We start from the raw sequence: 20,961 nt of genomic DNA, 5'->3' as shown, positions 1-20,961 counted from the left end.
TGCGGTTTTGAAAACCGAATTTGGTCATTTTTTTCCACCTCTCTATTTTTTTAAAAGTCCATCTCGCGCATAAGGGTAAAGGGGAAATGCAAAACGGAATTTCATTCCGATTCCACGCAATATTATATATAAATGAATGAGGCACTTTTTTCCATGCCGCAATTGCAAATACCAATTTTTTGCAGAAAAAAAAGAAAAAAAAAAGAAAAAAAAAAAAAAAATTTAAACCCTCAAGATTTACGTAAAAAGAAGCATACATTAAAAGTATCGAATAAAAGTCCTTATAGAAAAAAGAACTTTCTACCGCTCATATTCATACGGAAAAAGAAATAAATAAAAAAGGAAAACAAGAAAAGGGTGAGCATATAATATATAATAGCCCATTTTTGGAACTCATAAACAAAAGTGAACAATTTTAAAACAACGCAAGAACAGGCCAAGATATTATTACATCACGTCCCCATCTCTTATCTTTATAACTGTGGAAAAAAAAAAAAAAAAAAAAAAATGTCGACTAATAAGAAAGTGCAGTCCCCCAAGGAGGAAAGCATCGCGAAGATGCTCATCTGTAAGGTAAGTATACTGGATGATGAGCTGCGCTGAAGGTAGTCCTCCGGGATGGGGTGACTCTTCTACCCCACTGGAGGGTGGCTTTGCAAATGTATATATGCCATTACATGGGTGGGGGGAGTGCCACCTCACGGCCTCAGTCACGCCCCAAACACAGTATTATACGCCGTAGTATAATTCCCTAACGTGAAGCCCCTTGTACACGGAGCCGCTTGGCAAAGAACCCCTCACATATATATATATCCCCCCCTCGTAACATGGTAACCCCTGCAGGTCCACATCGGAACGAAGAATTTGGAAAACAAAATGAAGAGGTACGTATACACCAGGGCGAAGGACGGCGTGCACATCCTGAACTTAGCCAAAACGTATGAAAAGCTGCAACTGGCCGCAAGAATTATTGTAGCCATTAACAACCCAGCTGATGTGGTGGTTGTATCTGCCAGGCCATTTGGAAGTCGAGCAGTTTTGAAGTTTGCCCAATACACAGGAGCACAAGCAATCGCCGGAAGATGGACCCCTGGTATGTTGACCAATCAAATTATTCAAAAGTTTACAGAACCCAGATTATTAATTGTAACAGATCCTAGGACAGATGCACAACCGGTTAAAGAATCAGCATATGCAAACATCCCTGTCATTGCTCTGTGCGATTCAGATTCTCCCCTAGAGCATGTAGACATTGCTATCCCATGTAACAATAAAGGAAAGGAATCCATTGCACTTATGTACTGGCTGTTGGCACAAGAAGTTTTATACCTCAAGGGGACGTTACCAAGATCAAAACCATGGAATGTTATGGTGGATATGTTTTTGTGGAGAGACCCTGAACAATTTGAATTGAAAAATTTAGCCATCGAGGAAACGGCCCCTGCGGCTCCTCACTTGACTGAGAACCAATTTGCCACAGAGGCTCCATATGAAGAGTGGAACAAGAAGGAAGAATGGAATGACAATGCGAACGAGGAATGGAAAAACCCGATAGCCGCGGATGAGTGGTAGAGCCAGGAAAGAAAGAGAAGTGGGGGGGGGGGGGGTAACCCACTCCACACGGTGTGGGGTCCCCGTTTGACCAAGTATTGTGGTAGAAAGCAACCGACACTTCCAGACAGTTTTATCACCCCATACAACCACCGGCGTGGTGCATCAGCGTGAATGTTTACACTTGGCGGACGGCCATGAAGTTTCAAACAAGCCGCGCTCTCAGCAGCGCTTCAACGGAGAATATATAACAAAACGCACAGTTGTGCATCCCTCGTTCTGCACATTTTCAGGTTAATGTGCTTTATAATTATTACCCACCTTTTTATTCCCTTGTGTTTTTTCCCCACGTGTAGCGTGTATCCAATTTTTTTTTTTTTTTTTTTTTAATTAACTACATATATAAAAATAAACAATTTTATATGTACCAATGTGTGGACATTTAAACGGTATAATGGATAAAAAACACAAAAATACTTCCATGTGAAATGTACAAGTAGATTGATCACGGGACGGGTGCGACGGACACTAGACATGTGGTGGTCTCTATACTCTGTGCAGATGTGCTTCCTCTCCTTATAAAGACGTTGCTGGGGTTTGTTTTCCCATTTGCCTTCTCTAACCACGGTTTTGCCAAGTGTTCATTTTCATCGAGGGGAAAATCACCTTGCTGGTCAGGTAAAAAAAAAAGCACTTTGCAAAATAGCGCATAAAACATCACCTTGCCGGTCAGGTAAAAAAATGGGCAACAAAGTCATCCTGCAAAATGGCTAGCATTCCTTTCCACACCACTCACTTGAGTAACCCGAACAAGACGCGGCAAGTGGTCCCTAACATTAGTGGGATCAAACTCCCATGGGCATGTCCCCTCCCCCACTTTTTTCCCCTCACTTGGGGAAGCGCAATTGTGTACGGTTTAGGATGAGCTCGTTTGTGATGCCTTGGTCCACTTTTGGCTAGTCTTATATAAAAAAAAAAAAAAAAATATAACAAAACAGCAAAGTAGAAATGTAGAAAAATAAATAGTTCTACCCCGCAAGTGGTTTTCCACACGCGCGGAGAAAACAACGGAGTGCAACCACATAGGAAGAAAAAAAAAAAAAAAAAGCAAGAAGGAATACAAGAACGCAGGCAAAGCAGCATTAGCCAAATTTCAGAGAAAATGAAATAGAAAAAACGAAATGGAAAAAACGAAATGAAGGAATCTCAAAAAAGTGTACACAAAAATGTGCATGCAAAAATGAAAGCATGTAGAGCCGCGGCGGCCAAGCATGCGCAGTTCCACAAGGAGCCTATTTTCCCGAAGGCAATTTTCTCACATGGAGATTTTCCACACCTGCATGCGAGCCGAACGTAATATTTTTAACAAAAATAAAGAGAAAAAAAAAAAGGGGGGAAAAGAAGAATAAGGTCATCTGTTTCGCAATTTATAAAGAAAGATATCTCTACAGAGGGAGAAAAGCGGTTTATATAGGCTAAAGCAACCCGCGAGAAAAAGTACCCCCTCCGCACCAGATGGACCCCCCTGCCTCTTTCGAAAGGTGCTACCCTGACCTGGGTGCACTGCGCCTTCACTTCGACGTGCTAGACTCCACCCAGCTGTACTGCAAACGGAACATGGCACGTCTTCTACAAAATGGGATTTTACAAGACGACAAAAATATGGTGTTGGTGACGTGTAATGAACAGACAAATGGAATCGGGACGAGAGACACGAAGAAGAAGCAAGACAGAATATGGTTATCTGAAAGGGGAAATATTTTTACAACTTTTCTTTTTCTGTGGAAAAGGGAAGACCTAGAGAAGGTCAAGTACCTAGCACAAACTTCCACCGTGGCAGTGAGCAAAACGTTGGAGCATTTCCATTTGGTAACACAAATCAAGTGGATTAATGATGTGCTTGTGAACGAAAAAAAAATATCCGGTTGCCTTGTTAACTTATATTACCTAGATGACTTCCCCTCCTTGCTAAACCGTTACGTGTGTGTGATGGTTGGCATAGGAATTAACCTAACCCTGACTGACAAAAATAACCTCCTACGTGATAACTACACTTGTGTGCAGAAGGAACTACAACGAGATTTTAATAACTTGTATTTAATCCCATCGGCAGAAGACGTTATGGAAAAGCTGATTTACAATTTTAATGCAGTAGTGATAAAATTGAAAGAGGAGGGATTTTCTTCCTTCCTGGACTACATAACCCCGAGACTTTTGTACAAAGACAGGACCGTTATGGTCGATACAGATCATGAGTTGATTGATGGGCACCTCCAAGGACTCCTCCACGATGGCTCCCTCCTACTGCTGCGGGGGAAGAACGAGCTCGTCCGCGTGAACACGGGCCATCTACGCCTCTTCGAAGGAGGCCTCAAATAGGACGCGAAGAGTTGGAGGCAAACGTGGGAGAGTACGGGGTGAAGTTTTCCCCTTCTGCATGTGGCAGTAAAGAGCGTCCACCTTCTGCATGCGGCAGTAAAGAGCGTCCCCCTTCTTCAAGCGTGATGCATTACGCTCTCTTTTTATCTCCTTTCCATTTATTTCTTAACTTTTTTTTTTTTATAACAGTAACAAGAGGGTTGTAGTTTATTTCAGCCAAAGTGAGCGTGCACATTATCCGTTCGAAGCTTTTCCCCAAGGGGGGGAGGGGGAACCCATTTTGAGGAATTTCCTTCGAAGGAAAAATAATACAGCCTGGGGCATCAAGTGAGGCGAGGCACAACGTGTCCTCCCCCCTCCCCGCATTCCCCTTGCAAAAAATACACATGTACAGGGATGTGCATTTGTTCAATACGCATAAAGGGGGTTATCACTTGGGGGCACAGGTGGAAAAGGGTAGCGACGTGGCAGCGACGGGTCTTCCGCCGCGAAATCATTTGTGTGTAAGGTGTTGTGCACGTTGTGCATGCACCCATCGGGGGATCATCAACAGGAAGAGGCCACGCCACAACTTCTGCCTTAGTAAAAAAAAAAAGAAGCTACCCTGACCCCACCCATTGGTCACCTTCCATTGAGCAATTTCATTTTAACAGGGGATATCATGTGATGATATTTTTTTTTAGGAGGAGATGTTCTTCCGGTTGATTCGTTTCCATCCTGCGAAGAACACACGCGCGTGTGGAGCCTTATCTTACTCGCTCTTCGAGTAATCGGTGTTGCAAAGTGGCCCCTGCCGTGAGTGACTTACGACCCTCTCTACTTGGGTAGCTTCTCACTTGGCAACGCGGCGTGGGGTACCTCACCACATGGTATATAGTAACGCGTTGTTGGTGTGGACGTTCCAACTACCCCATGGTCTCATTTTGAACAGATCGACTGGTACCTCATTTTAGCGCTTCTCTGGACAATGCTTCCCGCGGTGCTTTTGGAGTGGAGGGTCCCTGTGCTGAAGGCCCTGAAGTGGTTGAATACCGCTCCCTCCATGATGACCATCCAAAGGGGAACATACTTCAATTATTTTATGTGAGTACTCATTTTTTTTTCATCACCTTGTATAACTTATTGCCAGTGGTTGGGTTGGTCTCTTTGTTTGTCCTGAGATTTTCCTGACTTGTGATTTTTCCATGCCAACTGTTCAAGTTCGTTTGTTTGTTTTTGCATTGTAGTGCACTGGGTCGCGTACTAACCATGTGTATGCTACCTGTGTGGTGTCTCCTCTTAACATTGGTGTCGGCTACTTTGTTGAAGGAGTCGCTTTTATTTTGTGTATTTTGAGGGAAGAAGCATTTGTGGCTTCGCCTGTGGTGTTCGGTGTCCAGGGGAGAGGAGGTAGCAGCAGTATTGGTGGCGGTGGCGGATGGCGCAGCAATTATCGAGGAGGACACCTGATTATTCTTCTTTTCCCTCACCGAAGAGGAATTCGAGGTGCCCTCCTTGAAGTAGAAGCTTCCATTGTTACTCCTCATGGAAGATATAACGTTGTTGAGGAACACCTCCTTGAGTGAACAGTCCTTCCTTCGAATTTCATGAATGTCAACTGTAATGGACATGCTATCATTCTGCATGCAATTTTTTAAAGTACCCCATTTGTTGAACCCAAACCAAGGGACTGTAGAAAAGTCATATGAGCAAAACTTCTTCTGGTGCGTCCCACAGGTAACTGAAAAGAGGATGTCACAAAACCCTGTGTAGGAGAAGAGAAGGTCAAATGAATTCTCCACCAAAATGCGCATGTCATTGTGTATGTTTAATAAAATAAAAAACTCATTGATCCCGGTCTCTGTCTTGTACTCAGGAGATACAACGAAGTAGTTGTCGCTCGAACAGAGTAAGGAAATCTTTTTTATGTTCCATTGAATGGTTAGAATGACTTTTTCGCCTCTTTCATCGGCTCTTTCATCGGCTCCGTCTTGTTCCTTTTTTTCATACACGGGGGTGCATGTCTGGCCCATGAGTTTTTCCTCTTCCTCTGCATGCAAATGCTGAGCTTCCGTCTTTCCCTCCCCCTTTTGCACACACGTAAGGTCGTTGTCTTCCTTCATTATCTTCCTACCCTTCGTGCAGTTGTTCGTAGTGACGTCGTTGCCGCTTCCCCCCCCACGAGCATTCACTTGGCAGTCCGGATCCACATTCACCACGCCGCCAGTTCGCCCCTCCACTTGATGAGACTCCCCCCCGGAGGAGACGACGCCGCTCTGTTTAAAATTGTAAACAAACGCATCGACCGACTCGAACAGGTTGCTCTTCTCCGCAACTCGTGCATGGGTGGTTGGCCTCAGGGCCAAGTCCTTCTGTAGAGGAGTCCTCTTATCAGTGGTCCTACCAATTGTGTTCACTCCAGAGCAACCACCCACCCCAACACGAGCACTTCCAACGCTGGCGAACCCACCTCTCTCGAAATTCATTTTAAAATATGTTAACAAATTCACATTGTTATCCTTCAGTGCGTTCCGTGGTTCACCAACATTTGTAATTCTCCTACTGTAGGTCACTCGTGGAATCGGCTTGTCTTTGTAAATGCCTTCACAGGCGGTGTTTTTCTGCCCACCTGGTGAGCAACCTTTGTCTGCCTTCCACATAGGGAGAGAAAGAGCCAGGGGATTATTACCCCATGCCTTCTCCCCGGAGGAGGTGGGCGCAGTGCCGTCATGACAGGCGTCTTCCCGACGGGCCTCCTCCCCACTACCCTCATGTCCCTCATCACCTTCCCTTGAGGCACTTGCGCGGGTCAAATTGTGTATCGTTCCCTTCGCCTCATGACGATACGGGCTAGCAAATAACCCCCCCCTGTAGGTCAACTCATTTTTGCTCAGTTCAGTTCTGTTGTTTGTAAAAATTTCCCTCTTCCTCTGGAATGCCCAGGGGTTCTCCCCCCCCCTAATACTGCTACTACTACTACTATACAACAATGGGTCCTTAAACACCCCCCTTTCCTCTCCCCCCTGAGTGCAGCGGCCATTTTCTTCATAAGGTACCTGTTCCATTCCGTTACCTCCTGATGTGTCTGCACCCATATGAGTACTACCGATTTGCATATCGGGGGGAAGGTGTGGCGGTTTTTGTGGGGACTGATTTGTGCTGTTGCTAACCACCACCCTGGGCAGGCACCCAGCGTGACACGATACCCCTGGAGTAACGATTGAAGAGAAGGAGCCTCGCTTCTCCCCAACTGTTTCTTCCTCGTTGTGATCAAACAGCATACCACCTCTACATGGCTGCCTCTTCAAAGCATGGTTCGTGGTAAAGGGAGGGCTCATTACATTTTCCTCTCTCTTATTACACCTCCACTGGTTTAGTTTCTCCTGTTTGTTTGTGTCCCCCCCTTCGCTACCACTCCTAACCACATCAACAGTACCCTCCTGGAACATATTTTCTACCCTTATAAGATCATGCTCATTTGTTTTGTGCGTGTCCCTCTTCAATGTGCTTTCTCCCCAGTGCATGTCTTCACAGTGGTTTTTCTCTGTGGGGTGGTTGTTGTCTCTGCGCGATTGTTCGGTTACTAATTCATTTCCACTGAAATAGGAGGGGGGAGGATTCACCATTATGAATTCATTCAACTGGTATGTGTTGGAAGGGGGTAGTCTGTGTGCGTGTTTTGTTCCTCTGATGAAGGGAAGTGGATTCTCTCCTCTGGGGTCTCCCCCATAAAAAGTAGAAACCCGGGAGGTGCATCTGAACAAGTCACATATCTGCGGGTCCAGTTTCTCCTCGTCATGTTCGCTTAGACGTTTGCCGTCTGCTGAGGGGAACTCATTTCTTCCTCTATCTGTTTGAAGTGTACGAAATGTTTGCTCTCCTGTGGAGACCTGCCTCTGATTCAGGTGAATACCCAGTTCGTTTTCAATGCAAAAACGATTTAGGTCTTCGTTTGGAGGAAAGCCCTTTGTCCTAAGACGCATCAGCTCCCCCTCATCGTGACCCTCTTCATTTAAATTTCCCTCTAAGGGTATGTGTACGCTCCCCTGTTGCCTTCTCAACATGTGCGTATCGTTCATATGAATTGCTTGTACCGGTGGGAAGTCGAACATGTCCTTTGTGGAAGGTCCTTTTGTATTTTCCATTTGTGGGTCCCGAGATGATAAAAGGACTGATTCTCCTTTGTAGCCACCTCCCAATGAGGGGTATTCATAACGCGGGTTCTTCCCCCTGCTGTGGGGGTAATGCACGGTGTCGAGCAACATGGTGTCCTCTGCCTCTTCCTGCCTATGCCGCTTCCCCTCCTCATGATGATGCACTTGTGCCGCTGGTTGTGCGATCGGTGCAGGGGGCACCCGACTCAAATTCAGCCTCATGTGGGTTCCCTCCGTCTGCCCATAAACCATCGCATTGTCTTCATAACCGCTCAAGTGGTTCAAGGTGAGCAACTTTTCTCTTCCCTGCTCGAAGCAGCCACCTCGTAATACCCCACTACTGCTACACCTACCACACTTGTTTGTTAAGGGGGGGAAGTATCCCCCTTTTGAGGCAGCCCCCATCTCGCCATGCTCCTCCTCCCCATTCAACTTCACGTTGCACAAATGGGTTTGTTCGTTCATTAAAAAACTTTTCACATGGGGGGCACCTCCAGCGATGTAGTGGTAGCCGCTTCTCTCGTATGCATCATGTGGAGACCTCTCCGATTGGTCAAAGGAGCACTCTCTTTTGTGCAGGTGGTTAGGAGTCACGTCTTTACCTTTGTTTGGGGGAAGACACATGGGAGGAGAGGCTCCACCTGTCACACGCGAAAAGCAATTCGTGTCTCTTGTACCCAAACAAAAGGCTGTCTCTATATGTCGCTGAGGTTCCATCCCTCGATTAAAAAAGTTGTAGTCCCCCCACGAGTAAAATTCGTTAAATGATTCATCCCTGTCTCCATCCCCACAACTAGTCTGCTCAAAATCATCCCGTTTGTTAATCACTAATGTGTCTTCAGCGTGAGTCTCCCCCTCCAGCATGTGTAGTGAAGTCACGCCGCTAGGTAGTTGACCCGCTCTGTACTTTCTATTGTATGAATTTAAAATGTGATTAGGTACGTCTGTGTCAAGACCTGGCTCCACAATTGTGTTGTGCCTTGCTGCAATCGAGTTAGGTCTCTCTCTTCCGCTTGTCCCCACTCCTTCCTGGTCATACAGTACATGTATATTCTTCAATTTGTTACAGGTAGAATCATTTAGCGACTCGTAAAGACTTACCTCATTCGTTTTAATCATGTCCATGGCGTCTACCCTATTGTTTCTTGCCCGGTTTGTTGAAGCATCTTCTGAGTCACCTCCCCACTGATGTGTGTATATTACGTGGTGTACTCCTCCCAAGTGTAACTCCTCCGGTGGCACTTGCCCCAAGTGCGCGTTCTTCTCGGAGCTCGACTTGTTTGACATTTCTTTTTTTTTTTTTTTTTTTTTTTTTTTTTTTTTTTTTCTTTTCCCTTTTGGCGCTTCGAATGATTTGGTAGATGCTGCTAGCGTGGGTGCCCTACCTATGGTGTACCTAGCCCCATATATATACGTACGTGTGTGTGCACCCACGTCCTTACCAGCGAGTGCGCCCCTGGTTACACAAACGAGCATACACAGACGAAGTGGGCAACTCCAACCAGATAGGGAACCCCCCGCCAAAAAAAAAAAAAAAAAAAAAAAATCAAGCTCTACTCTTCCACGTTACCTATGTGTACCAGTGGGTCTCTTCTTTTGCAGGGTCCTTTTCCATCTTTCCGCCGCAGTATTTTTTTTGTTTCCTCTTGCGTTGGGATGACTCTATGGGGCACCCACCCAGAGGGGGAAACTTCAACTGATGACTGGGTTGTGCCCTCTTGCACTTTTCTGATCAACGTAACGTCATGCGAAATGGGAAGAAAAAAAAAAAAAAAAAAAAAAAAAAAACTCATAAGGAATGGAAAATAATGGCAACGGTTGCAGCGACGTCGACGTATGCGTACGCTTCCCCGTGAGGTACACACGTGTAGGAATGAACCCAAGGAAGCGTCACTCACAATCACAAACAGGCGCAAACAGTAGAAAACATTTAAGAGGAGAAAAAAAAAAAAAAATCAGCAGCAGGATGATGCTAAGCGCGGTGTAATTTCTCAGGGGGTGAAGAAAATTGTGTTGCCTTTCCTGGGGGTTGGTGGTGATGCACAGGTGGCACGTGCTTTTTGCATGCGCACTTGAAATGCGCATGTGGCGCCAAAATTAAATACAGATCGGTTGCATCTCACTTTGTACACTCATTTACAAATGCAGGAAGAGAATTCCTCACCATTTCGTTGCTTCCATTCCCCTGGTAGCAGCAACGGCACACGGAAATACAAGCAACGTCGCAGTGGGGCAGAAAAGAAGTAGCAAAGGGGGGAAAACAACAGGAGAATTGGTTCAATGTGTAAAGGAGAAAAAAAAAAAAAAAAAAAAAAAAAACTTCCCCGTGACACAATGTGTTTTTTCTTCACCAATTGGTCCCTATGTTGTATGCCTATCAGATTGTATGCTCTCACAATGTCGCCTCTTTTTTTTTTTTTTTTTTTTTTTTTTTGAACTTTTCATGACAGCACCATCGGAGCGCGCCCCGTAGAATGAGCCGACGGGGGCAACACAAAAAAAAACAAAAAAAAAAAAAAAGTGGCAAATGGACCAAGTGGCGAAGTTGTAAAAAAAAAAAAAAAAAAAAAAAAAAAAAAAAAAATATCTTGGTGTAACAAGCCCACACCAGAGTAAAACATGGTCAGCCAGAAAAAGTATACACACCCTTGTTGTGTCGGTTACAAGCGTGAAGCAGGGAAAGCAGCCTCATAAAAGTGAATCACTCATCCAGTACATTTCACTGGTATATATCGAGCGTATGACCATGTGTATCCCATTAAGCACAAACATCGAGGAACCAATAACCGTTAATTTGCCATGCCCAATGTGGAGGCCAAAAAATGCGTCGCCCCGGCCCCGGCCGCAGCCGCAGGCACCTCTACACACAAGCAATTTATTGTCTTGTGCAAAAGGGGTAAAAAAAATTATTTTTTGTTTCAAATGTGCACGTCACCCCCCGCACGGGGGCGTTACAAAAAAGGAAAAAAGTTTACGCCAAAAAAAAAAAAAAAAATGAGGCACAATAACATTTTCATTGGAGGGAGCGTACTGTGACAAAAACAACACTGGTACAAACCCTACCACTCCTCACAATTTTGTGCAAAAAAAAAAAATTCCTCGCAGGACAAAGCAAAATGGATGCAATCACGCAGGCAAGGAAGACTTGTTCTCTCCTGGTTTGCCCTTTTTTTTTTTTTAACGCGATTGAAAAAGTATAAAAAGTGAGCATTGCAGATAAGCGGATGAGGGCGACTATCAACGTTGTTGATGCTCTGTTTCCCCATCTTCACTTACCGGCGCGCGTGATTTACTGTGTAGCGGTTCCGGTAGGGGAAAGTATGCCTTTCATTTTCATGTGGTGGCTGAGCCGTGCGACGAGCTCGCGGCGGCTGTGCCTGTGTGACAGACGCAAAGAGGTAAAAAGGGGGGGTCCACCTCCCATTCGCCATGCGGTCGCTTTGTTCCCACCGCGCGTACCCCTGTTGCCGCTCATCCCCTTTGCCGCTCATCCCCTTTTGCCGCTTACCCGCTTCTGGTCGCGGGCCTGGGCCTGGGAGATGGCCCCAGCGAAGTCGTAGCGATTGCGGCCTTTGCCTCGCAACTGGTCCTTGGAGCCTACGCCGTACTTGGCGGCGCTTTCCTTCTGCTCCTTCACTTTTTTATTTTTTCCAATGAGATATTCATTTCTTTTTTTCAGTTCACTGATTCCCTTGCCACTTTGTTCAAACAAATGAAGTAACTTCTTCTTCCTCTTAACCTTATTAGATTTCCTCAACGATTTCTTTTCCCTCTGGTGCATTTCCTCTAGCTGTTTTATGTGTCCTGGTTGGAACAGCTGTTCAGGTGCACTTCTGTCCTTCGCAGATAGGATGATGGGGACGGTCTCCTCAATATGAAGGGTGGACACCTGATCACTCTTGTTTAATGGATTCAGTTGTGCTGGCTTGGGTAGGTAGTAATCGTTGCAGAGCGAATCACAACAGTGCATGATCTTTTTATACAAATTCATTAATTCTGATTTTTGTAAATTTATTTCTTTATTTTGAGCTGAATTTTTTTTTATTTCTTCCTCGTACTTTTTTGTATATTCATCTGCTAGACTCAGTTTACTTTTGTTGAAGTTGAGGTGATTGAAATTTACTTCATCCTCTTTGCCATCTGTCTCCTTACCCTCGTTCAGCAACAGGTCCAGGTCTTCTATTCGTTTTTTTTCCACATCATCGAACAACATATTTTGAATCCGTTGCTTTACCACCATTTCAATTGCGTCCTTGAGCAAATTCCTCCTCTTGCTTTTGTTCATAAGGAGCTGTTTTCCTCCACCTGCTGCGTTCTCACCACGTTGCTCGTTGTCACCACCTTCCTCTTCGTCTTCCTCTTCACCCCCCACGGCTTTACTTACATATGCGTCGTTTGCACCGGAGTTTAATTTGGGTATGTCGACATTGAGCTTCAGCAGACTGTTCTTGGGGCGATCGTGTGCAAACACCTCTCCGGTAAGAGACCAATGCTTCTTTTGAATCAGCTCCTGTTCTATGTGTTCCTTGTCCTTGTCTACTTGCGGCCTGTCCTCGTCGCTGCCACCCGCGTCGTCGTCACTTCCGCCCGCGTCGCTCCCAGCGCGGTGCTGAATGTCGAACTCGTTTATTGTGCGCAGCTCGCGCTCGATTTCTTCGTCCTTCTCTTTTCGGCCACGCCTATCGCGGGGTCTCTCCTGCTTCATTTCACTTTCCTCTTCCTCCTCTTCATCATCGTCATCGTCAGCGTCTTCATCATCGTCTTCATCATCGTCTTCATCGTCTTCTTCTTCTTCATCATCCTCTTCTTCTTCTTCATCATCCTCTTCGTCATCCTCCTCCTCCTTTTCTTCGTCGCCGTCGCTGTGTTCGTCCTGGTAAAAATCACCATACTTTAATTTGCGTCCGTCTTGGTAGTCGCACTGGAACTCGTTAAGGTCCACGTCCCCACCGCTGGCACCCTCATCGGAGCTGCCCCCCTCGGAGTCCTCCCCCGATTGGCCGCGTAACATTTTCTTTTCCTCCTCATCGAGGAACTGGTGCATTTCATCTTCATTGAAAAATTCGTCACCTCGGGAGGCAGCATCTCCACTGTCAGCAGCCTCGTCTGCCTCCACACTAACGGTGATATCGCTACTCAACTGAGATGCGTCCTCAGCAAAATGCACCTTTCTCCTCCTCTTAGATGAGGGGTCTTTCATTTTCACCCGACCGATTGTACGTTTCTTCCGAGGCGTCCCTCCAATTGTGGCATCTTCTTCCTCACTGGAACATTCCTCCTGCTCGTCCTCCGCTTGGCCCTTGTCCAACCCTTTTTCGTATTCTTCAAAAAAGGAAAGTAGACCCTCGAGCTTCTTATCCTTAATAAGACATTCAATAAACAACCACAGCTGGTCAGAGTCGAACCCGGCGTCTACAATTGAAATATCATTTTGTTCATACTCGTTGTAAAAATATTTGACCAGCATGTTTGAAAAATATTCGATAATTTCTACTACATCTTTTTTCCCTTTTTCGTTAATTCCTTTTTCTTCATGTGATGTTTTGTCCACCTGCATGACCACCTCATCATCTTCCTGCTTGGCGAACTGGTCAATGAGCTCCGCGTACCTCTTCACTTTCAGCAGCTCCATGTTGGTTTAAGTGCAACGCCGCAGTTTCCTTTTACTTGGTGAGCGGTGGAGAGATTGTCCTTTTAAGTGCTATTTCACTGTTCCCCCTTACCCCCGTGTTAGGGTTCTCTGTGGTGAACGATGCTACTAAATTAAATGGAAGGGGAACAAAATGTCTCGTTTTACTTCTCCCTCACACCGACTTTTTTTTTTTTTTTTTTTACTCCCCTTTTTTTGGGGTTTGGAATGGACAAACACGGGGATGTGGACCCCTCAGAGGATGCAAAGTGGCATCAATGGAAACGTTTAGCCAATGGAACGAAAAACGATCACAGGGGGGGGGGGGGGGGTGATCTCTGCTCGACCTGCCCCGTCAAATAAGCTGTCCGCCAGGTGGACGTTTCTCCATTCGCGTCTCTCTCCTGAGACTGCGCTTTATTCAGTAAAGGGAGGCCAGCGGTAGCAGCAAAAAAGAGGCGGCAACAAAACAGAAAACAAATAGAAAAAAAAAAAAAAACAAAAAAAATAGTCGCAAAAATAGCGTCAAATAAAGGCCAAATTTGCAGACCAAAAAATACGCCCCCACTTTGTGCGACAGAAAAAAATAACGTCGACAGGAATGTCAACACGTGCTCACCAAAAAAAGGTTTCTTTAATGGTAGTTTTTTTTTTTTTTTTTTTTTCCGTCGTGATGTAGCTGGAACATGAAAAAACAAAAAAAAAAAATTGGTAGCAGCGAAGAAAAAGCCCGACAGTGCATCAGCGGCGCAAATGGCTCTGTGCTGCATTTCCGGCGCGGCGCTTCTTTTTGCCGGACCCATGTTATATAGAAGAAGTCGCCGCTCGGCCAAAGGGACAAACAGGATATCACACGCGTGGCATGGTACATATTATGCCCTTGTTACTTCTTTATATTTTATTATATTTTTTTTTCGAGTGCAAGTCTCCCCCGCCAAATGATACAGAAATGGAAAAATTGAGAACACGCAAAAGTGGCGGGCACGGACAATTAATAAGTTGGCCGGCCGCGCACAGGTTGGTAAAAAAGTAACACAGAAAAAAAAAAAAAAAAAAAAAAAAAAAAAAAAAAAAAAAAGAATGAAGCCGCTTTGATGGGGTGTGGATGAGTGGGTTACCACGATGAGGAGTGATGATGAAGGCCAGCACGTACGAAAGGCCATATGTTGCGTTTTCTTTTTTGTGTTTCCTTTTGTAATGAGTGTATGGCACTGCCCACGCCGTTCCCTTACACCACATGATGTTGTGGAAGAGTCTAATTGGAATGTGAAGCGACGTACAGGAGAGGAGCACAACAGGGTCGCCGTTCTGTGAGTCGCCCTCACCGCTGTGCCCTCTCCTGAGATGCTCCTGCCCAGACGTGAGGGCGCGCGCGGCATGGCCGCACTGAGAAGGTTCAAGTTTGATAAAATCGCGGAGAGCCAAAGTCTAAGCGCGCAGGAGGTGGACCATCTCGATCGAGTAAGTATGGTATCTTTGAAAACGTTAAAAATACCTGAACAGGTCAGGCAAAAATTACACAATTTGGCAAAACAATTTGTAAAAAAAAAAGATTTGGAAAAATTGGGCAGATATGTAATGCAAAAAATGACCAGCAGGAATTGTGTAGAGTTGCCTCGCATTTTGCCGTCCAAATTGCTGCACGAGGAGGGGGAAGAAGAAGAGGGGGAAAAAAAAAAAAAAAAAAGGGAAGGAACAAATTAGAGAACCTCCTTGAAAAGAAGTCATACCAATGTTTAAAACAACATTTGGCAGAGTACCAGAACAAGTGGAAAGACATGGAGCAAATGGCCTTGGCGCATGCGGAGGATGCGAGACACATGGGAAAAAACGCTTCCCCCGCCAGGATGACGTTCTTTCCTGAGTCGTGCATAGCGTACACGCTTCACAATTTCAACGCCCACTACGGCGTTATGTACAGAGTTCTGCACGAGATCAAAACGCGGCTCCCGCATTTTGTGCCCAGGAAAGTGTTAGTGTATTCAGGCGTCCCCGCTGTGGCCGTAGTGGCCCTGAACGAGTTGTACCCAAGTGCGAACAGTAGCAGTGGTGGAAGCGGCGACCGCTGTAGAGACAGAAGCTGCGAGCGCATCGTGGCCGTGGAGTCGTCCGACTCGTTCGAATCCATTTCCAAATACCTCACGGAGCGCATCCCCAACGTGATGTACCAGATGAACCTCTACAATAACACCCGGGACAAGTACGACCTCGTAATCACGTCACACACGTTACTAACCCTGTATGATTATAACGCAAGAAATTTGTACATAAAAAACATGTGGGAGAGGTTGTCCCCTGGAGGAATCCTTATCATTGTGGAGAGTGGTACACCCACTGGGTTCCGCATGATCCATTCCATAAGAGAGCTTTTCATAACAGAATTAAAGTACGACAAATTTCATTTCATCGCTCCATGTCCTCACGAAAGTATTTGTCCCCTAGCCTTAACAGGAAAAGACTGGTGCCACTTTGCTCAAAGGACACATAGGCTCTCTCATCACATTTACTGCAAAGGCAGTAGAGCTAAGAATGTGGAGGAGCTAAAATATTCTTACCTTGTTATACGTAAATGTGAGGGCCCAAGAACAGTATACAAATGTGAAGCGGATGCCTTGACTCCTGAAGAGAAATCTTTTTTCTGGCCACGGGTTGTCCTTCCTACCATCAAGTCGGGTAAGCATGTCCTAATCGACGTGTGTTCAAGTCCACAAAATTTTGAGCGACTTGTAGTAACGAAAAGTGCATCCCTAATTCCAAATTTGCGAACCCCAAATGGGTCCATACTTAAGGGGTATGGATACAAAAGCGCTAGGAAGTTGCTTTGGGGGGACCTGTTCCGCTTCACCAAGAGGATTAGTCGGCCCGACGCCAGACTGTACACCCCGGAAAGCACCAAGCAACATCTCTACAGGCTCTACAATAAACACAAGCGCCGCCAAAACGTAACGGACGTCGTGGACCGGCAGTCCCGCGAACACTTTGAGTCACGCGCGGTGCAGTTTTACGGGTCCTGAAAGGGCGTGGCACACATTGCTGTCTAGCACCGTGTGGACCCCTGGCAAAAAAAAGGGGCCTTATAACACACACCGGTATTGGCCCGATAAAAATTTAATGCTCAAAAAAGTTTCTGTTTCGAAAAAACAAAAAAAGTTTTTAACATGGCTTCTTGATCATGCAATTTTCCGCGTCTTTCTTTCTTTTTTTTTACTTTTTTAAGTTGTTCATTTTGTATTTTTTTTTTTATTTTTTTAATATGTTTTTACCGTTCATCATGTATTTTTTTTTTTTTTTTTTTTTTTTTTTTTTTTTTTTTTTTTTTTTTTTTTTTTTTTTTTTTTTTTTTTTTACCAATGGTGAGGAACAATGCGCATGTTTACAACAGTAACAATGGATGTACAACAACAAAAAGGGTTAGAAAAAAAAAAAAATAATAAATAAAATAAAATAACATGGACACGCTTCTTCTGGGGGTCTTTAAAAAAAATATAAAAAAATGGACACCGCGTGTGACATTGTATCATGTTATTTTTATTTATTGTACTTTTTTTTTCTCGTTTTTGTGAGCCAAGGAAAAGCACGAGTGCGGCGAGTACACATAAATGTATATGCTACCCGCCATGCACTTTTTACATATGCGTGCTTAATACGACATGCAGCACACACACTATATGTACCTACATGCTTGTGGACGCTAAAAAAAAAAAATTTAAAACAAAAATACTTAGGAAAAAACAACGACAAGGAAGAAAAAAAAAAAAAAAAAGAAAAGAAAAGAAAAAAAAATCAACGTGTAAAAAAAGAATAGAAATAGTCGCAAGGGCATAGTGATGATATTTATATTTACACACATGGACACACATTTACACTTATGGCTGAAACATGCCTCAAACGCAAATGGGTATTTGTGCATGGGCATAAACGCGACACACATGGTGTTGTTGACGCATTTTCATGGCGGAGTGGCTGTTTTTATGTCGCTGTATTGCGCAGGCGATTTTGCCATGCCTATGGGTCTCTGTTCAATCATGCGAGAAAGACGCCTCCCCGTCACTTGGGCAGAACTTTATATGAATGTGTAGTGTTCACTTTTTCTTGATCATTTTTTTAACTGCCTTGTTATTTTTCACATTTTTGCGTGCATTCGCATTTTTGTTTTTGGCTCCTCCGGCGTTTTTCTTGCCTGCTGCTTTGTTAACAACCTTTCCCTTAACGTTTTTCTTTCCTGCTGCTTTATTCATATTATTGTTCATGGACTTTTTAGTGGCATTTGCATGTCCACCTTTTCCCTTGACCTTTCCTTTCTTATCGTTTTTTCCTCCAGCTCCTCCTTTTTGTTGTTTTGCCTTGCTGTTCATATTTTTTTTGTTCATATTTTTATTTCCCTTATTGTTATTTTTGCCTGCATTGCCCTTAGCATTTTTATTATTTTTCATGCCTTTTTTATTATTTTCTTTTTTAACATTTCCTCCTTTTTTGTTGCTTCCTCCTTTGGATTTTGCAAGTTTATTTTTAGAAGACACTTTTGCATTTTTCTTTTGTTGTCCTTTGTTATTCGATTTTTTTTTAATTTCTTTTTTCACAGCCGTTCCTTTCTTAGCTGCTTGGCTGTTTTTATTTCCTGCATTATTTTTTTTCTTGGTGGGTTTTTTTGTGGCCTTTGCTACATTTCCTCCTGCACCACCTTTGGCTTTCTTCGCTGCAGCAGTGTTATTGTCTGCTCCAGTACCTTCTGTTCCTCCCACTTTGGTATCTCCTTCTTCTTCTTGCGTCTGTCCTTCTTCCTTGATGTCTCCATTAACATTTGCACCTTCCGTGTCGTCATCCACTCCTTCCATGTCATCCTCTCCATCTGCCTTGGCGTCCGTCTCAGCATCGTCCTCTTCTTTCTCTCCTTTAATAATAAAGTTCAAAACATTTTCTGCAGACATGCTTGCCTTCACTCCCTTTTTGAAATACGACACTACAAAATCATTCTTAATCACAGCGTGTGATCTGGCAATGCGGTCGCCCTCGTTCAGGAAGCCCATTTGGTTCAGCACATTCTTCTCCACGTCGCACAGCAGTCCGAAGGGCAGTTCCAACTTCTCCTTCCATTGTAGCTGCAGGGAAGGACAAGCGGCAAATAAATAAAAAAAAAATGTATTAAATGGAGGAGCGGCGGGCGGGCGACCCTCCGTACGCCCATTACAGCATGAAAGACACGTGCGAAGTCAACGTAAACGCAAAAAAGACACCACAGATAGGCGAACCAAATGGAAAAGACATGAACATGATTCGTGCAAACGGGGATAAACAATGTGCCGCGCGTCACTTGTCCGCATGACGTGGTCATACCTGCGCATCAGCTGAGTCGGCGGACAAGCCATACACCGCATAATTATTGGAAGTGAACTCATCATACTTCTCCTTAAACAGCTTGGCCTGTTCGGTGCAGCCTGGTGTGTCTGCCTTGGGATACACGAAGATCACCACTCCATTGAGGTGGCTGTGCTTTTCAAGTACTCCCTGAAGAGTGGTCTGCTCGTTATTCTCGTTCAATAACTCTGCGTTGAGGATTTCCTCGGTCAATTTGGTGTCTGCACGGAGAGAGGAGGGTACATGTGAAGAGGTCAAGTGAAGGAGGGAAGGGGGAGAAAAAGAGAAGGGAATATAACGTGCGAGATGGAATAGCTCATAGGAAAGGGGGTAGCCTCTCCGCACGGTGTTGCACCCACTGTGTGCGTGTGGGGATACACACAGGGGAAGCGCTAGGCGTTGACAAAAAAAAGGAGAAGTACAACCAAGGTGGACACAGCAATCTCTACCGATACACATGGCCCATTTGGTGCCCCGTCCAACACACACACACACCAGTGTCCAGTGCATTTGCATTTGGTCCCTGTCGGACGTGTCAACTCATGAATGGAAAAACTTACCTTCTATCATTTTGATCAATGATACGGATGATTATTAGCCAAAAAAACAAAAAAAAAAAAAAAAAAACTAAGAAAAAACGAACAAAAAAAAGTAAACGAGGAAGCAAAAAAAAAAGTGTCAGTGTATGGTTACAAAATTTGTTCCAACTTGGCTGAACTTGAATAAAACGTGTGTCACTAAAAATGTGTGTTAACAATTGGTACACATAACACAATGGTGTGTGCTAGTTGACGTATTAAAAAAAAAAAGAAAAAGAAAAGAAAAAAGAAAAATGAACTAAAGGAATGCTTTGCTTACTACTTTATTTTTTCGTCCAAACAATGGATGTGCAAAGGGGAGGAAAATAAAAAAATGGGACGAACAAATTTAAATACTAATACAAAAATTGGCGAGTGGGAAAAAAAAAAAAAAATTCAAAACTGATTGTAAGTGTAATTGTAATTGTAACTATAATTGTAACTGAAACAGGCAGTGAACAAAATAAACAAAAAGTGAGCAATGAACGATGGCATGCATGTGAAAAAAAAAAAATGCAGTGAACAAAAAATTTACACTTTTTACGCTGAACAAAATTTACACTTTACGGGGAACAAAATTTACACTTTTTACGCTGAACAAAATTTACACTTTACGGGGAACAAAATTTACACTTCACGGTGAACAAAAAAAAAAAACGTACCATCTGTGTGATGGCAAACATATCACCAAAGATAATGAAGATAAAACTATGTATGCATGGACGAGTGCGAAATGCATGAACGACGAGAAAAAAACAACAAGTCAAACACGAAAAATTTGTTTCAATTGTTTTTTGTTTTTTTTTTTTTTTTTGTGCATATGTGCATATCCAATCGGACATTGAGCGAAAAGGCAGACGCGCAAGCGTGAGCGGCAAAACGTACGTGCGATCAAGTGTGAATGCAAATACAATACCACCCGCAATCACCAAGGGTAAATTATATATATATATTTTTTTGTACATTCAAACACCAACGTTCGTGATGGCTCTGTAATTTATATATGTTCACTTGCTTCAAACCCCCTTCCGGGTCTGTTCGCTTGTTTATTTCTCGGTGAGTCGTTCCGTGTGCTGAATGGTCCGGGAATCGTCGGAAACAGTTCGCAATTGTTAATACTTAAGAGGAGTTACCACCGGTTGGTTGGTCAAGATGCGCAAGGAATAGGCGACAAAACACTTTTTGAATCACTCTCGCTGGGTAGTGTCAATCCAACCAATTTGCAATTTTCACAAAATTTGTTTCCCAAACTTGGCTTGGTTTGTTTTTATTTTATTCTCATCATTCAGCACCAGTTTAAATTGGGTCAAGGTTGAAAAAAAAAAAAAAAAAAAAA

General features: G+C 44.1%; 6 protein-coding genes across 6 annotated transcripts; 3 read left to right on the top strand and 3 right to left on the bottom strand.

The window, feature by feature from the left end:
- Positions 1-507: 507 nt before the first annotated feature.
- AK88_05285 (40S ribosomal protein SA) lies at positions 508-1,572 on the top strand (the record flags this gene model as incomplete). The annotated part of the gene is made up of 2 exons (XM_012482887.1): positions 508-573; positions 844-1,572. The coding sequence occupies 2 exons, from the start codon at positions 508-510 to the stop codon at positions 1,570-1,572; spliced, it is 795 nt and encodes a 264-aa protein (XP_012338310.1).
- A 1,494-nt stretch (positions 1,573-3,066) lies between these two features.
- Positions 3,067-3,930, top strand: AK88_05284 (biotin-[acetyl-CoA-carboxylase] ligase; the record flags this gene model as incomplete). Its single annotated transcript, XM_012482886.1, has 1 exon — positions 3,067-3,930. The coding sequence occupies one exon, from the start codon at positions 3,067-3,069 to the stop codon at positions 3,928-3,930; it is 864 nt and encodes a 287-aa protein (XP_012338309.1).
- Positions 3,931-5,021: 1,091 nt separating this feature from the next.
- Positions 5,022-9,350, bottom strand: AK88_05283 (uncharacterized protein; the record flags this gene model as incomplete). The annotated part of the gene is made up of 1 exon (XM_012482885.1): positions 5,022-9,350. The coding sequence occupies one exon, from the start codon at positions 9,348-9,350 to the stop codon at positions 5,022-5,024; it is 4,329 nt and encodes a 1,442-aa protein (XP_012338308.1).
- Positions 9,351-11,550: 2,200 nt separating this feature from the next.
- Positions 11,551-13,695, bottom strand: AK88_05282 (uncharacterized protein; the record flags this gene model as incomplete). The annotated part of the gene is made up of 1 exon (XM_012482884.1): positions 11,551-13,695. The coding sequence occupies one exon, from the start codon at positions 13,693-13,695 to the stop codon at positions 11,551-11,553; it is 2,145 nt and encodes a 714-aa protein (XP_012338307.1).
- A 1,374-nt stretch (positions 13,696-15,069) lies between these two features.
- AK88_05281 (uncharacterized protein) lies at positions 15,070-16,706 on the top strand (the record flags this gene model as incomplete). Its single annotated transcript, XM_012482883.1, has 2 exons — positions 15,070-15,195; positions 15,264-16,706. The coding sequence occupies 2 exons, from the start codon at positions 15,070-15,072 to the stop codon at positions 16,704-16,706; spliced, it is 1,569 nt and encodes a 522-aa protein (XP_012338306.1).
- A 1,068-nt stretch (positions 16,707-17,774) lies between these two features.
- On the bottom strand, positions 17,775-19,617 carry AK88_05280 (uncharacterized protein; the record flags this gene model as incomplete). The annotated part of the gene is made up of 3 exons (XM_012482882.1): positions 17,775-18,791; positions 19,027-19,268; positions 19,608-19,617. 3 exons carry the CDS (start codon positions 19,615-19,617, stop codon positions 17,775-17,777), a joined length of 1,269 nt encoding a protein of 422 aa, XP_012338305.1.
- Between the last annotated feature and the right edge of the window lie 1,344 nt (positions 19,618-20,961).

This window comes from Plasmodium fragile (genome assembly GCF_000956335.1).
Source record: "Plasmodium fragile strain nilgiri unplaced genomic scaffold supercont1.111, whole genome shotgun sequence".
NCBI classification, from domain to species: Eukaryota; Apicomplexa; class Aconoidasida; order Haemosporida; family Plasmodiidae; genus Plasmodium; species Plasmodium fragile.
Note: the sequence above shows the minus strand (reverse complement) of the source record. Positions and strands in the feature narration are given on the sequence as shown.